Raw genomic sequence first — 16797 nt, forward strand, 5'->3', positions numbered from 1 at the left:
AGGTTGTATGTCTGATCGAGCGTTGACAGTGACGTTGTGATACTGTCCTATCTCTTAGTGGTACTACGAGTAGTATTCTTCAGTTTCGCATCTTGAGATCGTCGCCCTATGATTGGTCTGCATGACGCCAAGGTATTGGTATGTATCGTTTTACAGGAGAACGTCCATGATATCGTTGAAATTACATATAGATTACGTTACGGATTATGCAGTAGTGGAATGGCTTGATTCAATATGGGATGTAGTCGATCCTAGTACTGGAGTACTCCAGTATTGGTCGATTCAATAATCCTGCAACATTTTTGCAATGACATCCATGGCATTCGGCTGTATCTCACCCTCTTCCTCCACTATGTCCCTTTCTCCTTCCCAGTCGAGATTGGCCAGCGCTGGCTGCTCCAGCGAGCCGCCAGCCATTTGGGCCTCGTCGTTGTCCGTCTCCTCCGGAACGTCCTGGTCATCTTGGTGGACTTGCCCCAACTTTGCTTTCCCCTGGACTTGTTGCTCTTCCTTGTTACCGATCAACTGCTCATCCCTGTCATCAAAGTCACCCAGTGCGATCTTCCCAAGGATCTCTGGAAATAACCACGGAAAACTGATGAAAGGAAAGTGACTTGGGTCAGGTTTGGCTGGCTCAAACAACATCTCTGGGTCAAAAGGATGATCCTTTCGAAACTGTTCCAGCGCTCGTGTCACCTCCTCATAGGTCACCCTGTACATGGCCACGACTAATGGGGCTAGCTGCTCAAAGTTGCGACCTCCAACCTTTTCATAGCATTCACGACGGAAACGGTCTCGGAGTGAACGCGATATATTACCCAGTTCCTCGTGGAGACGATAGTCTCTGATCAGGTTGGCATGACCCATCGCAAATGTAGACCAAACCTCGAACTCGGTTTTGATCTCCTGTTGAACCATAATACGACGAAGTGCCAAATCGTAATCGACCTTGAGTTGTCTGGCGAATGTGATTAGTTCGTCCTCCACCACGATTCCATTTTTCAAGATGCGCTCATCAAAGGGCTCATCGTATCTAGGGACAAATTCCACCCGGTCAACAGCATCGTACAGCTGGCCGAGGATCCTGTTAGATTTATAGATGTTTCCGCTGGACTTCGAATGTCTTTCCATAAAGTGAGGCCATCTGCGCGGTCGGAGCTCCGGGGTCATTCTTGCCGGATTGCCAGTCTTGTTGTAATCGACGGCATCGGAGTGCAGCTTCGCCAGTTGGATGCATTTTCTCTCCTCGACACCTCCTTCGAGGTAGTCGGCCCACGCAAGATGTGCGAGTGCGATTCGTGGCAGGCAGTCGTTCTTCATGTACGTGACAAAGAAGGAGGTAATGTCGTTCACTGTCACCGGCCGATCCAGTTCTACTCCTTTGCTTGGAGAATAATCCATGGGCTGCCGGAACCAGTCATTTGGCAACAGATCCGTGTCCCATATGACAAGATAGTCATCACCATCAAGATCACCGCCGGAGCACATGCTAGCGATATCACGGTCTCCCAACTGTGGAAGAACTACCACGTCCTTTAAATGACTTAGCTGTGGGCAATTGACGGCCCTGACAACCCGAATATCGCCAGGATACAGTGAGGGATTTCGAGCAATGATGCAGATTCCCTCGACGATTTCGTATTTCCCAGCATCTGCACGGTACACCTGGACAAAAATCTCAGGCAGTGCCGCCACCTTCTCTTCATAAGAGGCCTCTGGCCCTGGGATGTTGTCGTATGAGAATCCTTTCAGGGTTGCTGATTCATCCATGACGCCTAAAAGGCAAGCCCCGCGGTCAATCACGATTTTGGCCTTCTCTTTCAGATATTTGACTTGCCATGCTCTCCATAACGCTAATAGAGACATGACAAATGGTTCTCCCGACTCATAGAAACCATCCGAGACCATCTGGGATATGGTGAGAGTCATTTGGTTAGGATCAACGTACTTCCGGAGCAAGTACATGGCATGCATGTGATCAGCTAGGATTTCATCCAAGTTGGTCAGCATTTTCCGAAGCTTGTCATGAAACACCTCGTCGGCGACGCCGAGTGTTGAGAGGACGGCGATCAGCTGTCTGTTCAGATTTGCCATGCAGAACTGTGACCAGCGGATGATCTCGAGACCCTGATGGCCAGTGGAAAATTTATGCTGGCTGGGGCGAATGTGGATTTCTTGGTGTTTGGCCTGAGGAGAGACAACGAGCATCCCTTTGCACCCGCCCAAACGAAATTGAAAGGCCGAGGGAGGCTCCCGGTCGGGCGTCTTGATGTTCAGCTGATTTGCAGTCATCTGGGCCAGAAAGTTCGACATGCGGCCGACACCATCGGAGAACGTGTACCCATTACGTTTCACATCCTCGATCTCACGGACCTGTACCGAGCAAGCAGTGACTGCACGAGTGGTCGAAAAACACTGGCCCAACCTCGCAGCATACTTCGCAATGTTGCGAATGTCCTCGAATTGTCCCATCCAGGCACGGATATTTGCTGCAGTCAGATTTGGGAGGGAGGCGAAGAAATAGGCACCGTGGTCACGAAATTGGGAATTCCCGAATGCAAGGAATTCGTAGTGCCTGTCGCCCAGCGTGATTCCGTTTGCCATGGTCCGTTTTACGCGGGTGAACACCTCGTCCATCGTGTCGTTCTCTGTGGAGTTGATTCTTCCGTTCAGTTTCTCATCTTTGAACCTGACACGCAGGAAGCGGTCCGAGTATTCTATGAAATGGCGAATTACTCGATTGGAGATATCCACCGACGGAGAGTGGTAATACACCAAGGTCGGAGTGACCGTGGCCGACCTCATCAGGCAGCAGTACGGAGGAATCTTGGCTGTCGTTGCTGGCTTCGGGAATTGAATGTTAAAGATCGTCATGGGGTCATGATAGACTGTTCTTTCGACGGCCACATGCTCCAGCAGTGTTCTGGCCTTCTTCTCTCCGAGTGCCAGCAGCCTTTCGGCGAATTCCCTCCCTGCAGCGTACTCGCTAATATAACCGTGTGAGATGCAAACCTCCAACTGATATCGCACAGAAAATGGTAGTGCGACATAACCATCCTGAATCAACTCGTGCAGGTTCGACGATTTCATCGACTCAGGGGGATCTATGACATCCCATACCACTGGTACCGGGAACGCCTTGGGCAATTGCACTCTGAAGTTGCTGTCTTGTTGGACTGTGACATTGAAATCTCTTAGAGCTTGAAGCGCCATTCTGTAGCTTTCAAAGTCTTCTGCGCCGATTGCATGGTTGATTTGAATTGTGGTCCAGCGTCCAAGGTTGATGATCGGCGTATGCTTCTTCAGACTAGTCGGCAAGCGTGCCAAATCTGTGGGATTGTGGACAATATCCGTTTGACGGTACCACGCGTTTGCATCTTTCCAGCTCGTGTCCGAGCCGGAGAAGGTCGTTCTCAGGTTTTTGAGGCGGCGATGATAGGCCGGCGGGCTGTCTAGAACGAAAATGTGGCTTATCGAATTCGTCGATTGATTCCGAATTTCATACATCCGTTTGATTTGGGCCAATGAAACCCGCAATCGGTAGTTGTGTACGTTTGTTTTCTTTGAGTCTTCAGGAAATGGCTGTCGGTGATTGGAGACCACGGCCTCGAAGTATATGGTCAACTCCCTCTGCTGGAGATCCAGAACCAATCGAAGCGGCTCTGTCAGCCCATGTCCGATTGACTTGAGGGTGAGAAAAGTCTGCTCCGCGATCAATGTACCGAAGTTGATGCCGCTGATAGAGATGTTCTGCAAGAATTTGAGTTGAGCGAGTGCTTGTTCAGCGGAGCCGGTGAAAACCTACTATCTCTGCAGGATAAGCAACATCAGGCTGCACAGGGCTCGGAACTTGAAAGCTGCGCTTCTGAATCTCCGGCTGAATCGATATAGAGACCTCGCGGCCATTAGCCAGCTTGATTGGGTGCCGCCCGGTATTCCAGAACGGTGTCTCTGGAGGTGGCCTTTGGAGAGGGTTATCAGCAAGACAAGGTGAGACATTTTCAAAGGGAAGTCATACTTGAATCGCAATCTGCCCTTTTGAGTTCGCTTCCCCGTAGAGTCTTCGAAGAGGTCGATAGAGACGATTCGACCATACGCGGAGAATGCTTCCCATATGGTCAACACACTTGCCTCCGCCGGCACACGGGAAAGGTGGATGGCGAGGGAATCCCGAAACGACCAAGCTGGTATGATGTCGGGGTTGTCATGAACGGTCGCGCCTGGCGAAGATTGTCTTTTTCCAAGCCGACTCGATTTCCCAGCTCGTGCCCTGGGTTGTCGATGCGTTCGCTGTTTGGGAGATGCCATCATGACTTTGGCTGGTCGCCGACCTTGAGTGTGTCCAATGTCTCGAAGAAGAATGATTGGTTCTGGCACAGTTGCTGTGTGCAGGACAGCCATATGGAGCAAACAGTTCACAGGTGAAGAAAAGAGGATCACGTCTGGATCGGGAGACCAATTACCTTGAAGTGAGTATATCTAAGCGCGTTAACATCAGCAATAGGATGGGTGCAACCGATGCTGAGCATGAAGGCAATATTGTATTCCTGAGCCTTATCCCAGCAAGATGTACGAAACACAAGATATAAATCATTCCTCAAGCATACCACTATCGTATTCCAATAGTGTTCTGTACCCTCCCGAGAGATTGTTCCACGCTCAGTAGGTTCATCCTGCTCTGTGGCCTCATTGCCACTTCAAGTTTCTCATCCTCAGAGTCATCTTCCATAATGTAATCCACACTTTGTGCATACGTCCAGTTTCCCTGATTTGTTGTTTGCGGCCTCTCAAATCGGACATCCTGTCTGGATACGGATTTGAATTCCCTTTGATGCATGGATCTCCCCGAATCTGATCAAGTGTGTACCCGTAACAACTGTTTGTGTATGAATCAATCGATGATTGAAGCCTCGAAGGTCCCTTGAATGTCAATTTTGGACAGCCTACCGTCAGTCCGGTTGCGAAAAAGGACCCTCGCCCCTTAACAGAATCGAAAAGAGTAGTACTATAGAGGCGTTCTGCTGCATGCGATGCTGAAACAGCCAGGTAATCTCTTCTAGCCAATGCTCAATGATCACAGAAGCATTCTTGAGTTAATTGTGCCGTCAGTCGGAAGGTTTCTGGCATGGTCGAAGTGCCCCAAAGGCTTGGACTCGCGGGTTTGTTTAATATTCATACTCGTAGCTTGATACCGTTCGATGAATTGATACTGTATGTACAGTTGAGATACACTGCCAATTACAGACTTCCCGGAAGACCTTATTAACCGAAGTAACTACCTAGCTCGACAGAGTATTCGTAATTACCATATCCGTACGGTACGGAGTACAAGTACATTCTTGGCATGACCTTCGGCGCTTCTCCGGACCCGCGCAATTTGGGGTGACCTGGAGACTGGACTGGAGCAACGGAGACATAAGCCATTGGCTTTCGGCCGACATGCACTTGATGCTGTGATCTAGCGAGGGAGGGCCACACTCGGATTGTATATGAGCAATTCTTCACAGTTTCAAATGCGATAACTTGTCCCTAATCGAGCGTTTGTTGCTACAGCGAACAATGAGGGCAGGGCATTTGATTCGGCGTATCTCCGCCCCGTCTCGGGCTCAGCTCCGCTCACCTTCTTTGAGAGAATCGCAATCGACTACAAGCTGCGCGGGCTTCGGCCGCAGATGGAGTAGCAATTCCAGCTTAGGAGCAACAAGCACAGGGTCACCTGGGGCAATTCCAGCTGCCAATGCCAGTTCGGGGACGTTCTGGACGACTGGACGTGCGCTCCTTCTAGCGGCATTGGCAGGCTCTGGAGCATATGCCTTCGCGCGCTCCCAAGGAACTACACCAAGTCCCGATACAGCCAGGAGACCTCAGTACGGTGACATAAAACAATTCGAAAAGGTGAATAGACATGACACGCCGTAGTCTGCAGACGCTGGCTGACTTGATAGGCAATCGCGGAACTGCGCGAGAAACTGGGCGAAGATGCAATCAGCACGGACGAGGAAGACTTGCACAAACATGGGTATTCCGAATGGTCCACGGTCAATGCGGACCGTCTCCCAATTGCCATCGCCTACCCAAAGTCCACCGAAGAAGTGTCGGAGATCGCCAAGGTCTGCCACAAGTATCGAATGCCCATGGTCCCTTACTCTGGCGGTTCAAGCTTGGAAGCGAACTTCTCAGCACCATATGGCGGTCTGACAATTGATTTCGCTTTTATGGACCGCGTCCTCGAAATACACAAGGATGACATGGACGTAGTGGTCCAGCCATCAATCCAATGGATGGAGCTGAACAAGCAGTTAGAACACACTGGGCTCTTTTTTCCCGTCGATCCCGGTCCGTCAGCGATGATTGGAGGCATGGTCGGAACAAATTGCAGTGGTACCAATGCCGTCCGTTACGGCACAATGAAAGACTGGGTGATCAACTTGACAGTTGTGTTGGCAGATGGCCGGGTTATCAAAACGCGACGTCGCCCGCGTAAGACGGCAGCGGGATACAACCTTACAGGGCTGTTCGTCGGCTCCGAGGGGACTCTAGGCATTGTTACCGAGATCACACTGAAACTGACTCCCATCCCGGAGGAAATGCGAGTGGGCGTTGTGACTTTCCCTACCATTCGAGACGCGGCATCGGCAGCGATGCAAGTCATTCATAAGTCCGTTCCGGTACAGTCAATGGAGATCATGGATGAGGTGCAAATGAATGTCATCAATCGCGCCGGGGGCACTGGTCGCACGTGGAAGGAATTACCCACGCTTTTCTTCAAGTTCTCTGGGACAAAAGCTCAAGTGGCCGACAGTATTCGCATGACCAAGGACATCGTCCAAAAGAACAATTCGACTTCGTTTGAATTCGCCAAGGATGAGGAAGAAGCACATTCGTTGTGGTCAGCGCGGAAGCAGTCACTGTGGAGCATGCTGGCGTTGAGGCGAGAGGGCACCGATGTGTGGTCGACTGACGTCGCTGTTCCTGTCTCCCGACTTCCGGACATTATCGGTGAGTACGGACCTGGCATGTTTGCTTCGTCCACTAATTCGTCCAGAGCCTACGAAGCGAGACTTGAATGAGCTGGATCTATTTGCCAGTCTACTAGGTCACATTGGCGATGGAAACTTTCACACCAGCATCATGTATGATCGTAGAAATCCAGATGAAGTGGCGCGTGTTGAAAAGGTGGTTCACAACATGGTGGAACGGGCGCTCGAGATGGAGGGATCCTGCACTGTAAGGGCACTGCCTCGTCATTATTTGCCAGTCGCTGATATTTGTTCTGCAGGGTGAGCATGGAATTGGCCTGGGAAAAAAGCAATTTGTCCAGCTGGAGTTGGGGCCTGACACCATTGAGTTGATGCGCACTATCAAGCGTGCACTTGATCCACACTGGCTGTTGAATCCCGGCAAAATCTTTGACTACTCGGCCGATACCGCGCCGACAAGTGCTGTTGATGTCCAGGCTGCTCGACTGGCTGGAGCGCAGAAGAAATAGGACTGGCTGTTCAGATTTCTATGACCCATTCGCACGGTATGGTTGTATGACCACTGTATTTTCAAGATAGTATTTTCTCGGCATGAGTATTAGATGATTGTCTACACATATGACATTGCTCCTCGCATCTAGTCAACTTCTTTTCTAGGATTCATTTCGTTGAGTACGTTCTCTGCATTGCGTTCTCCAACGGCACTTCGTCTCATTTTGCAAACAGCATGGCTAACAGGCAAAGTTAGTATGAGTAGTTACCAAGTGCGTTAATGAATACAAAACCAGACCAAGGAATGCGGTCAGTATGTGCTGACCTACAAGTCCAACGGAGCGCCTTGAAATGAAGCTATGATTTCACCTGGACGCCAACAGTAAACCCATTGAACCAAGTGCCAGTTGGTCCCTGATAAGCTGATAAGCTTATCATATCAACGATAATTCATTTCACGTGATCGACAGTCCCACCATCCCCGCCGATCGACATCGCAATCTCAAAAAAAAAGTCGAGAATGGTGACTCAACGGTCCGACTAGGCGGGCTAATCCTGAGGATCGAAAACTTTCACCATCCTGTTACTCCAATTGAGCGATTTCAATCACCTCGATCGCGTTTTCCGAGAGAAAGTAGGTGCATTGATGCGCAGTTTGCCTTGGAAACATTCCACAGAAGTTCTGCCGGTATCGGACAACATCGGCGCCAAATCGGTCGCTTTCAGATTGTCGTGACTCATAGTCAGCTTCTTCCTGGTTTCTGGCATCAATATAACCTGAATCAGCCTTATCAAGGATTTCATCTTTCCTAACTCATTCCCAGATTGAAAGAGTAAGCTTGTCTGACGAGATAAAATCACTTCGATCGCAATGCCAGCTCCCACGCCCAAAAAGTGCGGTACGTATATAATAAACGAAGAATGAAGCCACCTCAAACTGATCTCTGGGTAGGTGTCTTGGGTGCCACTGGCTCCGTCGGCCAGCGTTTTATTCTCCTCCTCGCCGATCATCCCTTCCTCGTTCTCCACGCCGTAGGCGCTTCTCCCCGCTCCGCCGGCAAGAAATACAAAGATGCGGTCAAATGGAAGCAGGCCAGACCAATGTCGAAGGAGCTGAGTGAACTCGTTGTTCAAGAATGCAAGGCTGAGAATTTCAAAGACTGTGACTTGGTATTTTCTGGGCTGGATAGCGATGTCGCCGGGGAAGTCGGTATGATCATTCCACCCCAGTACCCAAGATGATTTGATCTCACCATCCCCAGAGATGGAATTCGTCAAGGCGGAGATTCCTATTTTCTCGAACGCGAAGAATTACCGCAAGCACCCGCTCGTGCCCCTGGTCGTACCGACTATCAACCCGCAACACCTGAATCTCATTCCTCATCAAAGGAAGGAGCTTGGCATCAAAAAGGGCCTTTTAGTCTGCAACTCGAATTGCGCCGTCATTGGCGTTGTCACCCCCTTGGCTGCAATTCAAGCCAAATTCGGTCCTCTGGAGACTGTCGAAGTATTCACCGAGCAGGCCGTGTCCGGTGCAGGATACCCTGGTGTGCCGTCGATGGATATCATGGATAACGTCATTCCCTACATCTCGGGCGAGGAGGATAAGCTCGAAACTGAAGCACAGAAGATCCTCGGCTCGCTGAGAGCTGATGCGACTGGCATCGACGAACAATCTGGGCTCACTGTTGGAGCGACTTGCACACGAGTGGGTGTGACGGACGGACATATGGCATTCGTGTCGCTGCGCTTCAAGAACAGGCCGCCCCCGAGTGCTGAACAGGTCAAGCAAGCTCTCAGAGAGTATCAAACCGAGGCACGGAGGCTGGGCGCACACTCGGCTCCCGAACCGGCCATCGTGGTGTTTGATGAGCCTGATCGCCCGCAGCCTCGTCTTGATCGAGATTTGTCCGGTGGCTATGCAGTGAGCGTTGGCCGTGTGCGAGAGGCAGCTCCTGGCGGCTACTTTGACCTGCGATTCGTCTGCCTCTCGCATAACACCGTCATTGGCGCTGCGGGCTCTTCCATTCTGAATGCTGAGATTGCAGTTATCAAGGGACTTATCTAAATGACAAAAACACTGTACATAGAAAGTACTAGTAGTACCATAGATCTCGGGAGGCGCTGATCAATCATATCTCGGAAAGGAGCACATTGAATATCCATGAGGACACTCGACTGCTTTCTCATTTGGTTCAGACAGCTTGCTTACAGAGATCCCAGGAGTGCTGCTCCTTAAGGACAGCTGACGCATCTCATCACGCTTGGAAAGAGGTTGCTTACGTAAGAAATCCACGATTGATAAGTACCTATGGACTAACCACATATGGAATAGTTTGTTGATTTGGCGCCAGGCGTTCCTCGAATACAATTGGTTGATCCAAGTTAGGTTTAGTGTAAGACAAATCGAGACTAGCGCTAGGGCTGGAACCCACAACCCACTGGGCTGGTTAGCTTAAGCGAATTTTGTCGCTTTGGTGACTTTCGACTCCTCTCTGGTCTGTCAACTGGGACACTTCGACTCTCGAGGGAACAGTCAACGACATCGTCAAGATGCCGCGTGGACCGTAAGTCTGCCTGCTCAATGCCGCTCTAGATCTTGCCAATTGTTATGAATCACGCATGCGGCGGATGCTCGAAGGAATATGGCTAACATTGTTGGATGCGGACAGAGTCAAGCACCAGAAGCGCTTGAGCGCTCCGAGGCACTGGCTCCTGGACAAAATGTCCGGAGCCTATGCGCCGAAGCCCTCTCCTGGTCCTCACAAGGCCCGTGACTGCCTGCCCCTGATCGTGTTCATCCGCAACCGGTATGCAGAGAAAAACTTCAATCTCCGAAGCGAGACGAGTACTGACCCCATTCTGGTGAACAGCCTCAAGTATGCCCTGAACACGCGTGAGACGAAGGCCGTCCTCATGCAGCGCCACGTCAAGGTCGACGGCAAGGTCCGCACTGACCCGACCTACCCCGCCGGCTTCATGGACGTGATCACCATTGAGAAGACTGGCGAGAACTTCCGTCTCATCTACGACACCAAGGGCCGCTTCGCCGTGCACCGCATTCAGGCCGAGGAGGCCGAGTACAAGCTCGGCAAGGTCAAGCGCGTTCAGCTGGGCAAGGGCGGGATCCCATTCTTGGTTACGCACGATGCGAGAACGTGAGTTGTGTCTTTAAGCCGCTCAGCAGTTCCGCGTCATTCAGTCGTTGGACCAAGCTTTGGTTGATCGGCGGAGGACGATGGACAATTCTTCGAAACTGAAGATACTGTTGAGCGGTAAGAACGTGGTCTTCCCTGGACAAGTCATGCTAATTCCTTTGTTCTACAAACAGCATCCGCTACCCCGACCCGCTCATCAAGGTCAATGACACCGTGAAGATCGACCTCGCCACCGGCAAGATCACGGACTTCATCAAGTTCGACACTGGTGCGCTTGTCATGGTCACCGGTGGTCGTAACATGGGTCGTGTTGGTGTGATCACCCACCGTGAGCGCCACGATGGTGGTTTCAACATTGTCCACATCAAGGACGCTGTTGACAACACCTTCGCCACCCGGGAGTCGAACGTGTTCGTTATCGGTCAGGACAAGCCATGGATCTCGCTGCCCAAGGGCAAGGGTGTCAAGGTGAGTTTTGGCACACGCACATAGTCTCCATGGTTTTTTTGCTGACCACATACTCTCTTCTAGCTCACTGTTGCTGAGGAGCGTGACCGCCGCCGCGCTATGGCTCTTGCCTAAATGCATCAGGACATCGTGGATTTTTCTCGGTTTGTTTGACGGTGCGATGAAAAATGGGTAGGTCAATTCGGTAGTTCTGTGTACGCATGGCCGAGTCAATGATACGAATGCATTGAACGTTCGGAATAAAAAATAATGAAATAGATTGGTAAAAGTTCAACCTGCCGCTCTCTATGGGCTATGCGTCAAGGCTCATGGCATTTGTAGACGAAGTTGAATTGAAGTCATATCTTGATCTGAAGCAACACAATCGTAGTATATCAGTCTCGGAGTCGACAAGCCGCAAACAGTTGAATTAGTAGTTACGGTCGTGTCAATTCCAAGACTACGTGTTTGGCAAATCGCTCCTTTTCTCCATGCATTACATACGTTGGACGATGTATCCTTTGACTTAATCTAGTCTATGCTATTATCATTCATACCGAGCTTGACCTAAACCAGAAGATATATGATTCGAATCAAGAATCAGGCAGCACATCAGCCTCGACCGTAGCGGCGGGCGAGGACACCCATCGAATCAAACGCGCAATTGTAGAACTCGTGTACTCAGTCCTCGGAATCTCATGTCCACCACCATGGTCAAAGACCTTCCGAACGTTTGGATGGCATAGGTTTGCCAGCTGCATGCCGGAAAAGTATCGAGGATCTCTTGAGCCAACGACATGAACAGTCGGAATCCTGATCTTATAAGGTCCCTTGAGCATTTGAGCTAGTTCCTCTGTAGAACGATTCGTCATGTTCAGAACATCGTTTCGCCATCGTTTCGAGCCCTCGGCCAAAATGGCCGCGGATGCGGCGCGAGATTGCAATGCGGATCGCGACGCCTTGTCCAGTTCCCAGAGTTCCGGCGCTACGGTAAAGCCCAGATGATTCTCGAGTTCCAAAAGCGATACACCGCCGCAGATGAATATGGCGAATTTGAAGGGCGGTGGCGGCGGCGGTGAAGTGGGATCTGTTGCCGACGCACATTCCTTCTCATGGTGGAGAAGTAAGCTGGACACCAACAGGCAACCTTGGGAAAACATCATCACGCCGTCGTACGGCCCATGGTGTGCGATGTGATCCTTCAACCACGTCCGTGCGATGGCGATATCATCCAGAGTGTAGTCCGTCTGCCAATAGCAATAATATGGGCCAGGATAGAAGAGATCAATGCCCGCCGCCGGGCCCGATAGCTTTGGACCATTGACAAAGTCGAACTCAAATTCGTCGGCATCGACTTCGCGCGCGAGATGTTGCCGAAACGAGGCTGTCGGCTCTGTCAGCATTGAGGTAACGCTATATACAATGAAATCTATCGTGTCGGCTTACAAGTTTGGGATTTGAAAATTGCTCCGCTCGTCCCATATCCATGGAGGCAGAGAATTCGAGTCTTGCGGGCCATCTTGAGCACTGATTGTCTGCTTTGGAGAATAGTCAATTCTCCGGTTTCGTCCGCAAAGTCCGGGCCGTTTCTAGCTTCAATTGTATGAGGCTAGAATATCTTTGGTAACCGTCAAGTTTATTGAAACATGTAGGATTGGTTGCACGCCCTATATCCTGTGGCTGTTCAGTTGATCATGCGAAGAAATGCAAAGACGATGATAGGCAATCTTCTGCAGATTGTCTGGAAATCAGTATTTTCGATTTTGGCCGAGACTTATAGAGCAACAGCTTTGTTGCACGCCCAACGGCTCTATCCTGTGAGGACTGGCCCTCGATTTCCGAAATGCTGCTCAAGGATCCAGTCTATCAGATGATCCCAGGTAAATGAGCCACTGGTTGATCAAGTCATGATGCGCGCTGACTGCTGAGAGGTAGCAGAGATTTCGATGTGAGCACCCAGAGCTTCAGGAGTTTGGGCGGTCGTCCACCAAAGTAGCCATGGCGGCGCCCATGCCATTTATCAACTAATCAAACGAAAGGAAAGGCTTCGAACGCGTTGGTACCAGGCGACGGACTCCGACAGCGAGCCGCATGCGCCCGCAGAGGCGCAGACAATAAAACCCGCCGAAAGGCCGAAAGCAACTATGTACAGTCCCTAGGAGACCCCTAATGACCTGATGACTTCCTATTTCGGTTTGGCGGTTTGAGAATTACGTAACATTCTTCAGAGCCCTAACCCTAGTTCCCCTTACCAACGCATGCCGATCTCAAGCCCTCATAATAACTATGCCTCATCTGCGATCGGCTATCGTTACTTGTTGGAGCGGTGGAGTCTGGGCGAAGAAGCTACGAAATACATAGATGGATCTCACTTGACAGATAGCTCTCAATCGCCAGCAGAAGAATCCATCATAAAAGCTGTTCCTCGTCCATGTGCCCCAGTCCCATCAGCTTCTTTGTCCCCATTGCAATCATTCCAACTTCCGACATTTGGCCATCGACAGAATGGGGCCAGAGCCGTCAGGCTGGACCGTTCAGATTACCAGCTGTACTATTTCATCGAATGTGAGTACAAACAGGACTTCACAGTACAGGCAGGAATCCGGCAATTGCTTGGGCCGTTGGGGGACTCAGCTTCAACACCTTCGACCTACTGTACGGAGTACATGCCAATGGCATTGAGACTGGCTTCCGGTGACCTTATGTAACCATGCTTGCCGGATTCGCACCATATCAACTGATCAACCTGGTCTATACCTTCGTTGGCATCTCAGTAGCCGAACCTCAGTGTCACCAGCTCATGTTCAATGGTTTTGCATTCAACATTGTTGGTTGCCGGTCTGAGAAATGCCGCCCAAGAATGGTGAGGATCGGCTCTTGTTTCCTGGGTTTTGCTCCAGGATGAATTCCACATTCCAGTCGGAGCTCGACCCATCCAACCGCCAGAAAGCATACAATCACCCAAGCAACTAGGCACTGTTGTCACGAATCAATTCTCAGAACCTCGGCTCTGCACGGATGAGAAAACCATAGATGGGATATCAGCGTCGCTAAACGTTTCCGTTGTAAATATTACCCAGCACGACAACAGTGAAAGCATGCTTCCCTTTTCAACAGAGAGGTAGCCTGTGAGAGCAGGGGACACGAGCTGGTTGCTCAGCTATTAGGGACTAGTACCTAACATCCTTCCTACCTTTGAGATGAAGGCAGAGCAGAAACATGGCAGAAAATAGCGATAATAAGCATCCACATGCGAGCGTCGAGGACATTGTCCTCTACATCCCTCTGATGGCCCTTGTCGGAGTTGTCGCCGTGCTTTTCATATCCCGCTTGATGTCGGATCGAGCCAGAGAGCACCGCCGCAGGATGTGCGTGTACAGTCCAAGTCACGCCCTGTTCACTCAATCAAGCGACATAAGAGCATTCTTTCACAGGCACTTGTTCCACGCACCTGTGTTCGGTTACAAGTACAATCTTGAATATCGACTGTTCGGAAGGAGACTCCAGTTGGGCACGACGCCATCGAGGATCCAGGGCGTTTTCCTACTCGCATACACGGCGCTCAACGTTGCCCTCTGCGTTGGTACAGTCCCACTGTCGAAGAGGGACTCATCGGATGCTGCAATACGCAGACTCTCGTCCAATGCCGGGATCCTGGCAGTGGCCAATTTGATTCCACTTGTCATCACCGCAGGAAGAAATAACCCATTGATTCCCCTTCTGCGAACGTCATTCAACAAGTTCAACCTGGTTCATCGATGGCTAGGCAGGATCGTTGTCGCAGAGGCCTTGACTCACGCAGTTATTGCGTTGACTATTGCGGCAGGACGTTGTATGTTTCTCGAGCCGGAGTCCTCCGACGTAGGGGCTAACAATGCCATAGACGGTTGGGACGGGGTACCGCACGTGCTGTTTACTGTGGACATTTTCATCTTCGGGTTCATGGTACGCCTAACGTAGCTCTATTCGTGATACATTCGCTGATATTCTTCTCGAGGCGATGATTCCATTTCTTGTCATCATACTGCAATCGTTTGCCCCCCTCCGGCACACCTTTTACGAGTTCTTTCTTCACTTTCACTTCGCCCTTGCGGTTGTCGCGTTCGTCGGCCTGTGGTATCATCTACGTGAATTTGTCCACCGATGGGTTTTTTTGGCGGCTGTTTCCCTGTGGATACTGGAGGTGAGCAACGACTGTCATGAAGCAAAGGAGGCAGCGAGGCAGTAGTGCTAAAGACGCATCCAGCGCCTGTATCGAATTGGCATTGTCATCTGGCGAAACAGCGGCTGGGAAATGACAAAAGTCAGCATCCGGGTCCTCCCCGGCAACGTGGCGCGTGTGGACGTGTCCATGGCTCGACCGTGGAAAGTCAGTGCCGGCCAGTACATGTACCTATATATCCCGGCCATGGGATGGTGGACATCACATCCTTTCTCAGTGGCGTGGACGTCGACTGAGACTCATACACCGTTCCCAAGCAGCTGTTGGGAGAAAAAGAAACCATCCCGCACGCCCACTACCACGACAACAATGTCACTTCTCGTCCAAAGGCGTCGTGGGTTCACGGAGAAGATGATTAGATCCGTCCTCGCTGCGCCGGGAGGGCAATTGCGTGTCCGGGCTCTGGTGGAGGGACCCTTTGGTGCGCCGATTATCTCTCCCTGCACCGACATTAGTGGCACGTCTTGCTGATCCTCGATGCAACAACAACAACAGGAGGCATCCATCCCCTCGACTCGTACGGAACCGTCCTGCTGATCGCGGGCGGCATCGGCATCACACATCCCATGTCGATACTTCAAGGCCTCATCGACGGTTTTTCAACGTGCTCCGTAGCCACGCGAAGAATCACCCTCGTTTGGATCATTCACAGCATCGGTAAGCAAGACCTCCGCGGACTACTATTGGAGCCAAAGAATAAACTAATAACGCTCCAATGCTTGAGACCATCTCCAATGGGTACGGCCATGGATGACCTACCTGCTCACACACCCTGCACTCAACCAAGGCTCGCCCGCCACTCCACTCAGTCGATCCTCTTCCTCATCCTCATCATTCCCTTTCTCCCTTGGAGAGCAGTATCTCCTCCCCACACTCTCGCTGTCCATCCATATCCATCTCACAACTTACTACAGCGACGTCGAGAGTATGCGCAATTTCCTCGACAGCAACACCGATAACAGCACCAGCCACATCACCATCAACAGCAGCAGGCCTAGCACCAGCAGAAACGGCGGCAGCGACAACGTCAGCATGACTGCTCTCAACGAGGTCGAGGTCAACGCTCTATACAAAGAGGCCTTCTTCCCAAGTACTTCTTCTTCACCATCCTCGATAACGCCATCGTTCTCGACCCTTTTCGCCCTCAAGGAGCAACAGCAACAGCAACAGCAGCAGCAGCAGCAGCGGGAACCATCTCAACCCCAGCCCAGCGAAGACGGTGACTGGACCAAAATCATTGGCGCCGTGCCGGTGACCATCAATCTTGGGAAACCCAGGTTCACTTTGGTTCTGGAACGGGAGATGGTTCAGCAGATTGGTGCAATGGCGGTGAGTGTCTGCGGGCCGGGAGGCATGGGTGACGACGTCCGGAACGCGCTGCGAAAGGTGCAGGGCCGGAAGGTGGTAGATTTGTACGAGGAGTCATTTTCTTGGTAGGAAGGGTTGGCTCTTGGAGCTGATCGATCAGGGAGGGCGAGATATGTAGAAACATTAGAGA

The 16797-nt window shown here is 51.1% G+C and overlaps 6 protein-coding genes across 6 annotated transcripts; 4 read left to right on the forward strand and 2 right to left on the reverse strand.

Moving 5' to 3' along the window:
* Positions 1-282: 282 nt before the first annotated feature.
* VTN31DRAFT_5252 (uncharacterized protein) lies at positions 283-4401 on the reverse strand (the record flags this gene model as incomplete). The annotated part of the gene is made up of 3 exons (XM_069405731.1): positions 283-3750; positions 3806-3962; positions 4019-4401. The coding sequence occupies 3 exons, from the start codon at positions 4399-4401 to the stop codon at positions 283-285; spliced, it is 4008 nt and encodes a 1335-aa protein (XP_069259409.1).
* A 1158-nt stretch (positions 4402-5559) lies between these two features.
* VTN31DRAFT_5253 (uncharacterized protein) lies at positions 5560-7489 on the forward strand (the record flags this gene model as incomplete). The annotated part of the gene is made up of 4 exons (XM_069405732.1): positions 5560-5895; positions 5946-6999; positions 7046-7227; positions 7280-7489. The coding sequence occupies 4 exons, from the start codon at positions 5560-5562 to the stop codon at positions 7487-7489; spliced, it is 1782 nt and encodes a 593-aa protein (XP_069259410.1).
* Positions 7490-8343: 854 nt separating this feature from the next.
* VTN31DRAFT_5254 (uncharacterized protein) lies at positions 8344-9540 on the forward strand (the record flags this gene model as incomplete). The annotated part of the gene is made up of 3 exons (XM_069405733.1): positions 8344-8371; positions 8425-8682; positions 8735-9540. 3 exons carry the CDS (start codon positions 8344-8346, stop codon positions 9538-9540), a joined length of 1092 nt encoding a protein of 363 aa, XP_069259411.1.
* A 485-nt stretch (positions 9541-10025) lies between these two features.
* Positions 10026-11212, forward strand: VTN31DRAFT_5255 (40S ribosomal protein eS4; the record flags this gene model as incomplete). The annotated part of the gene is made up of 5 exons (XM_069405734.1): positions 10026-10039; positions 10145-10282; positions 10346-10630; positions 10804-11098; positions 11162-11212. The coding sequence occupies 5 exons, from the start codon at positions 10026-10028 to the stop codon at positions 11210-11212; spliced, it is 783 nt and encodes a 260-aa protein (XP_069259412.1).
* A 458-nt stretch (positions 11213-11670) lies between these two features.
* VTN31DRAFT_5256 (uncharacterized protein) lies at positions 11671-12596 on the reverse strand (the record flags this gene model as incomplete). Its single annotated transcript, XM_069405735.1, has 2 exons — positions 11671-12461; positions 12524-12596. The coding sequence occupies 2 exons, from the start codon at positions 12594-12596 to the stop codon at positions 11671-11673; spliced, it is 864 nt and encodes a 287-aa protein (XP_069259413.1).
* Positions 12597-14296: 1700 nt separating this feature from the next.
* Positions 14297-16736, forward strand: VTN31DRAFT_5257 (uncharacterized protein; the record flags this gene model as incomplete). Its single annotated transcript, XM_069405736.1, has 6 exons — positions 14297-14909; positions 14961-15022; positions 15075-15260; positions 15324-15720; positions 15795-15956; positions 16024-16736. The coding sequence occupies 6 exons, from the start codon at positions 14297-14299 to the stop codon at positions 16734-16736; spliced, it is 2133 nt and encodes a 710-aa protein (XP_069259414.1).
* Positions 16737-16797: the final 61 nt, after the last annotated feature.

Source organism: Thermomyces dupontii, assembly GCF_041956625.1.
Source record: "Thermomyces dupontii strain NRRL 2155 unplaced genomic scaffold VTN31scaffold_5, whole genome shotgun sequence".
Classification (NCBI taxonomy): Eukaryota; Fungi; Ascomycota; class Eurotiomycetes; order Eurotiales; family Trichocomaceae; genus Thermomyces; species Thermomyces dupontii.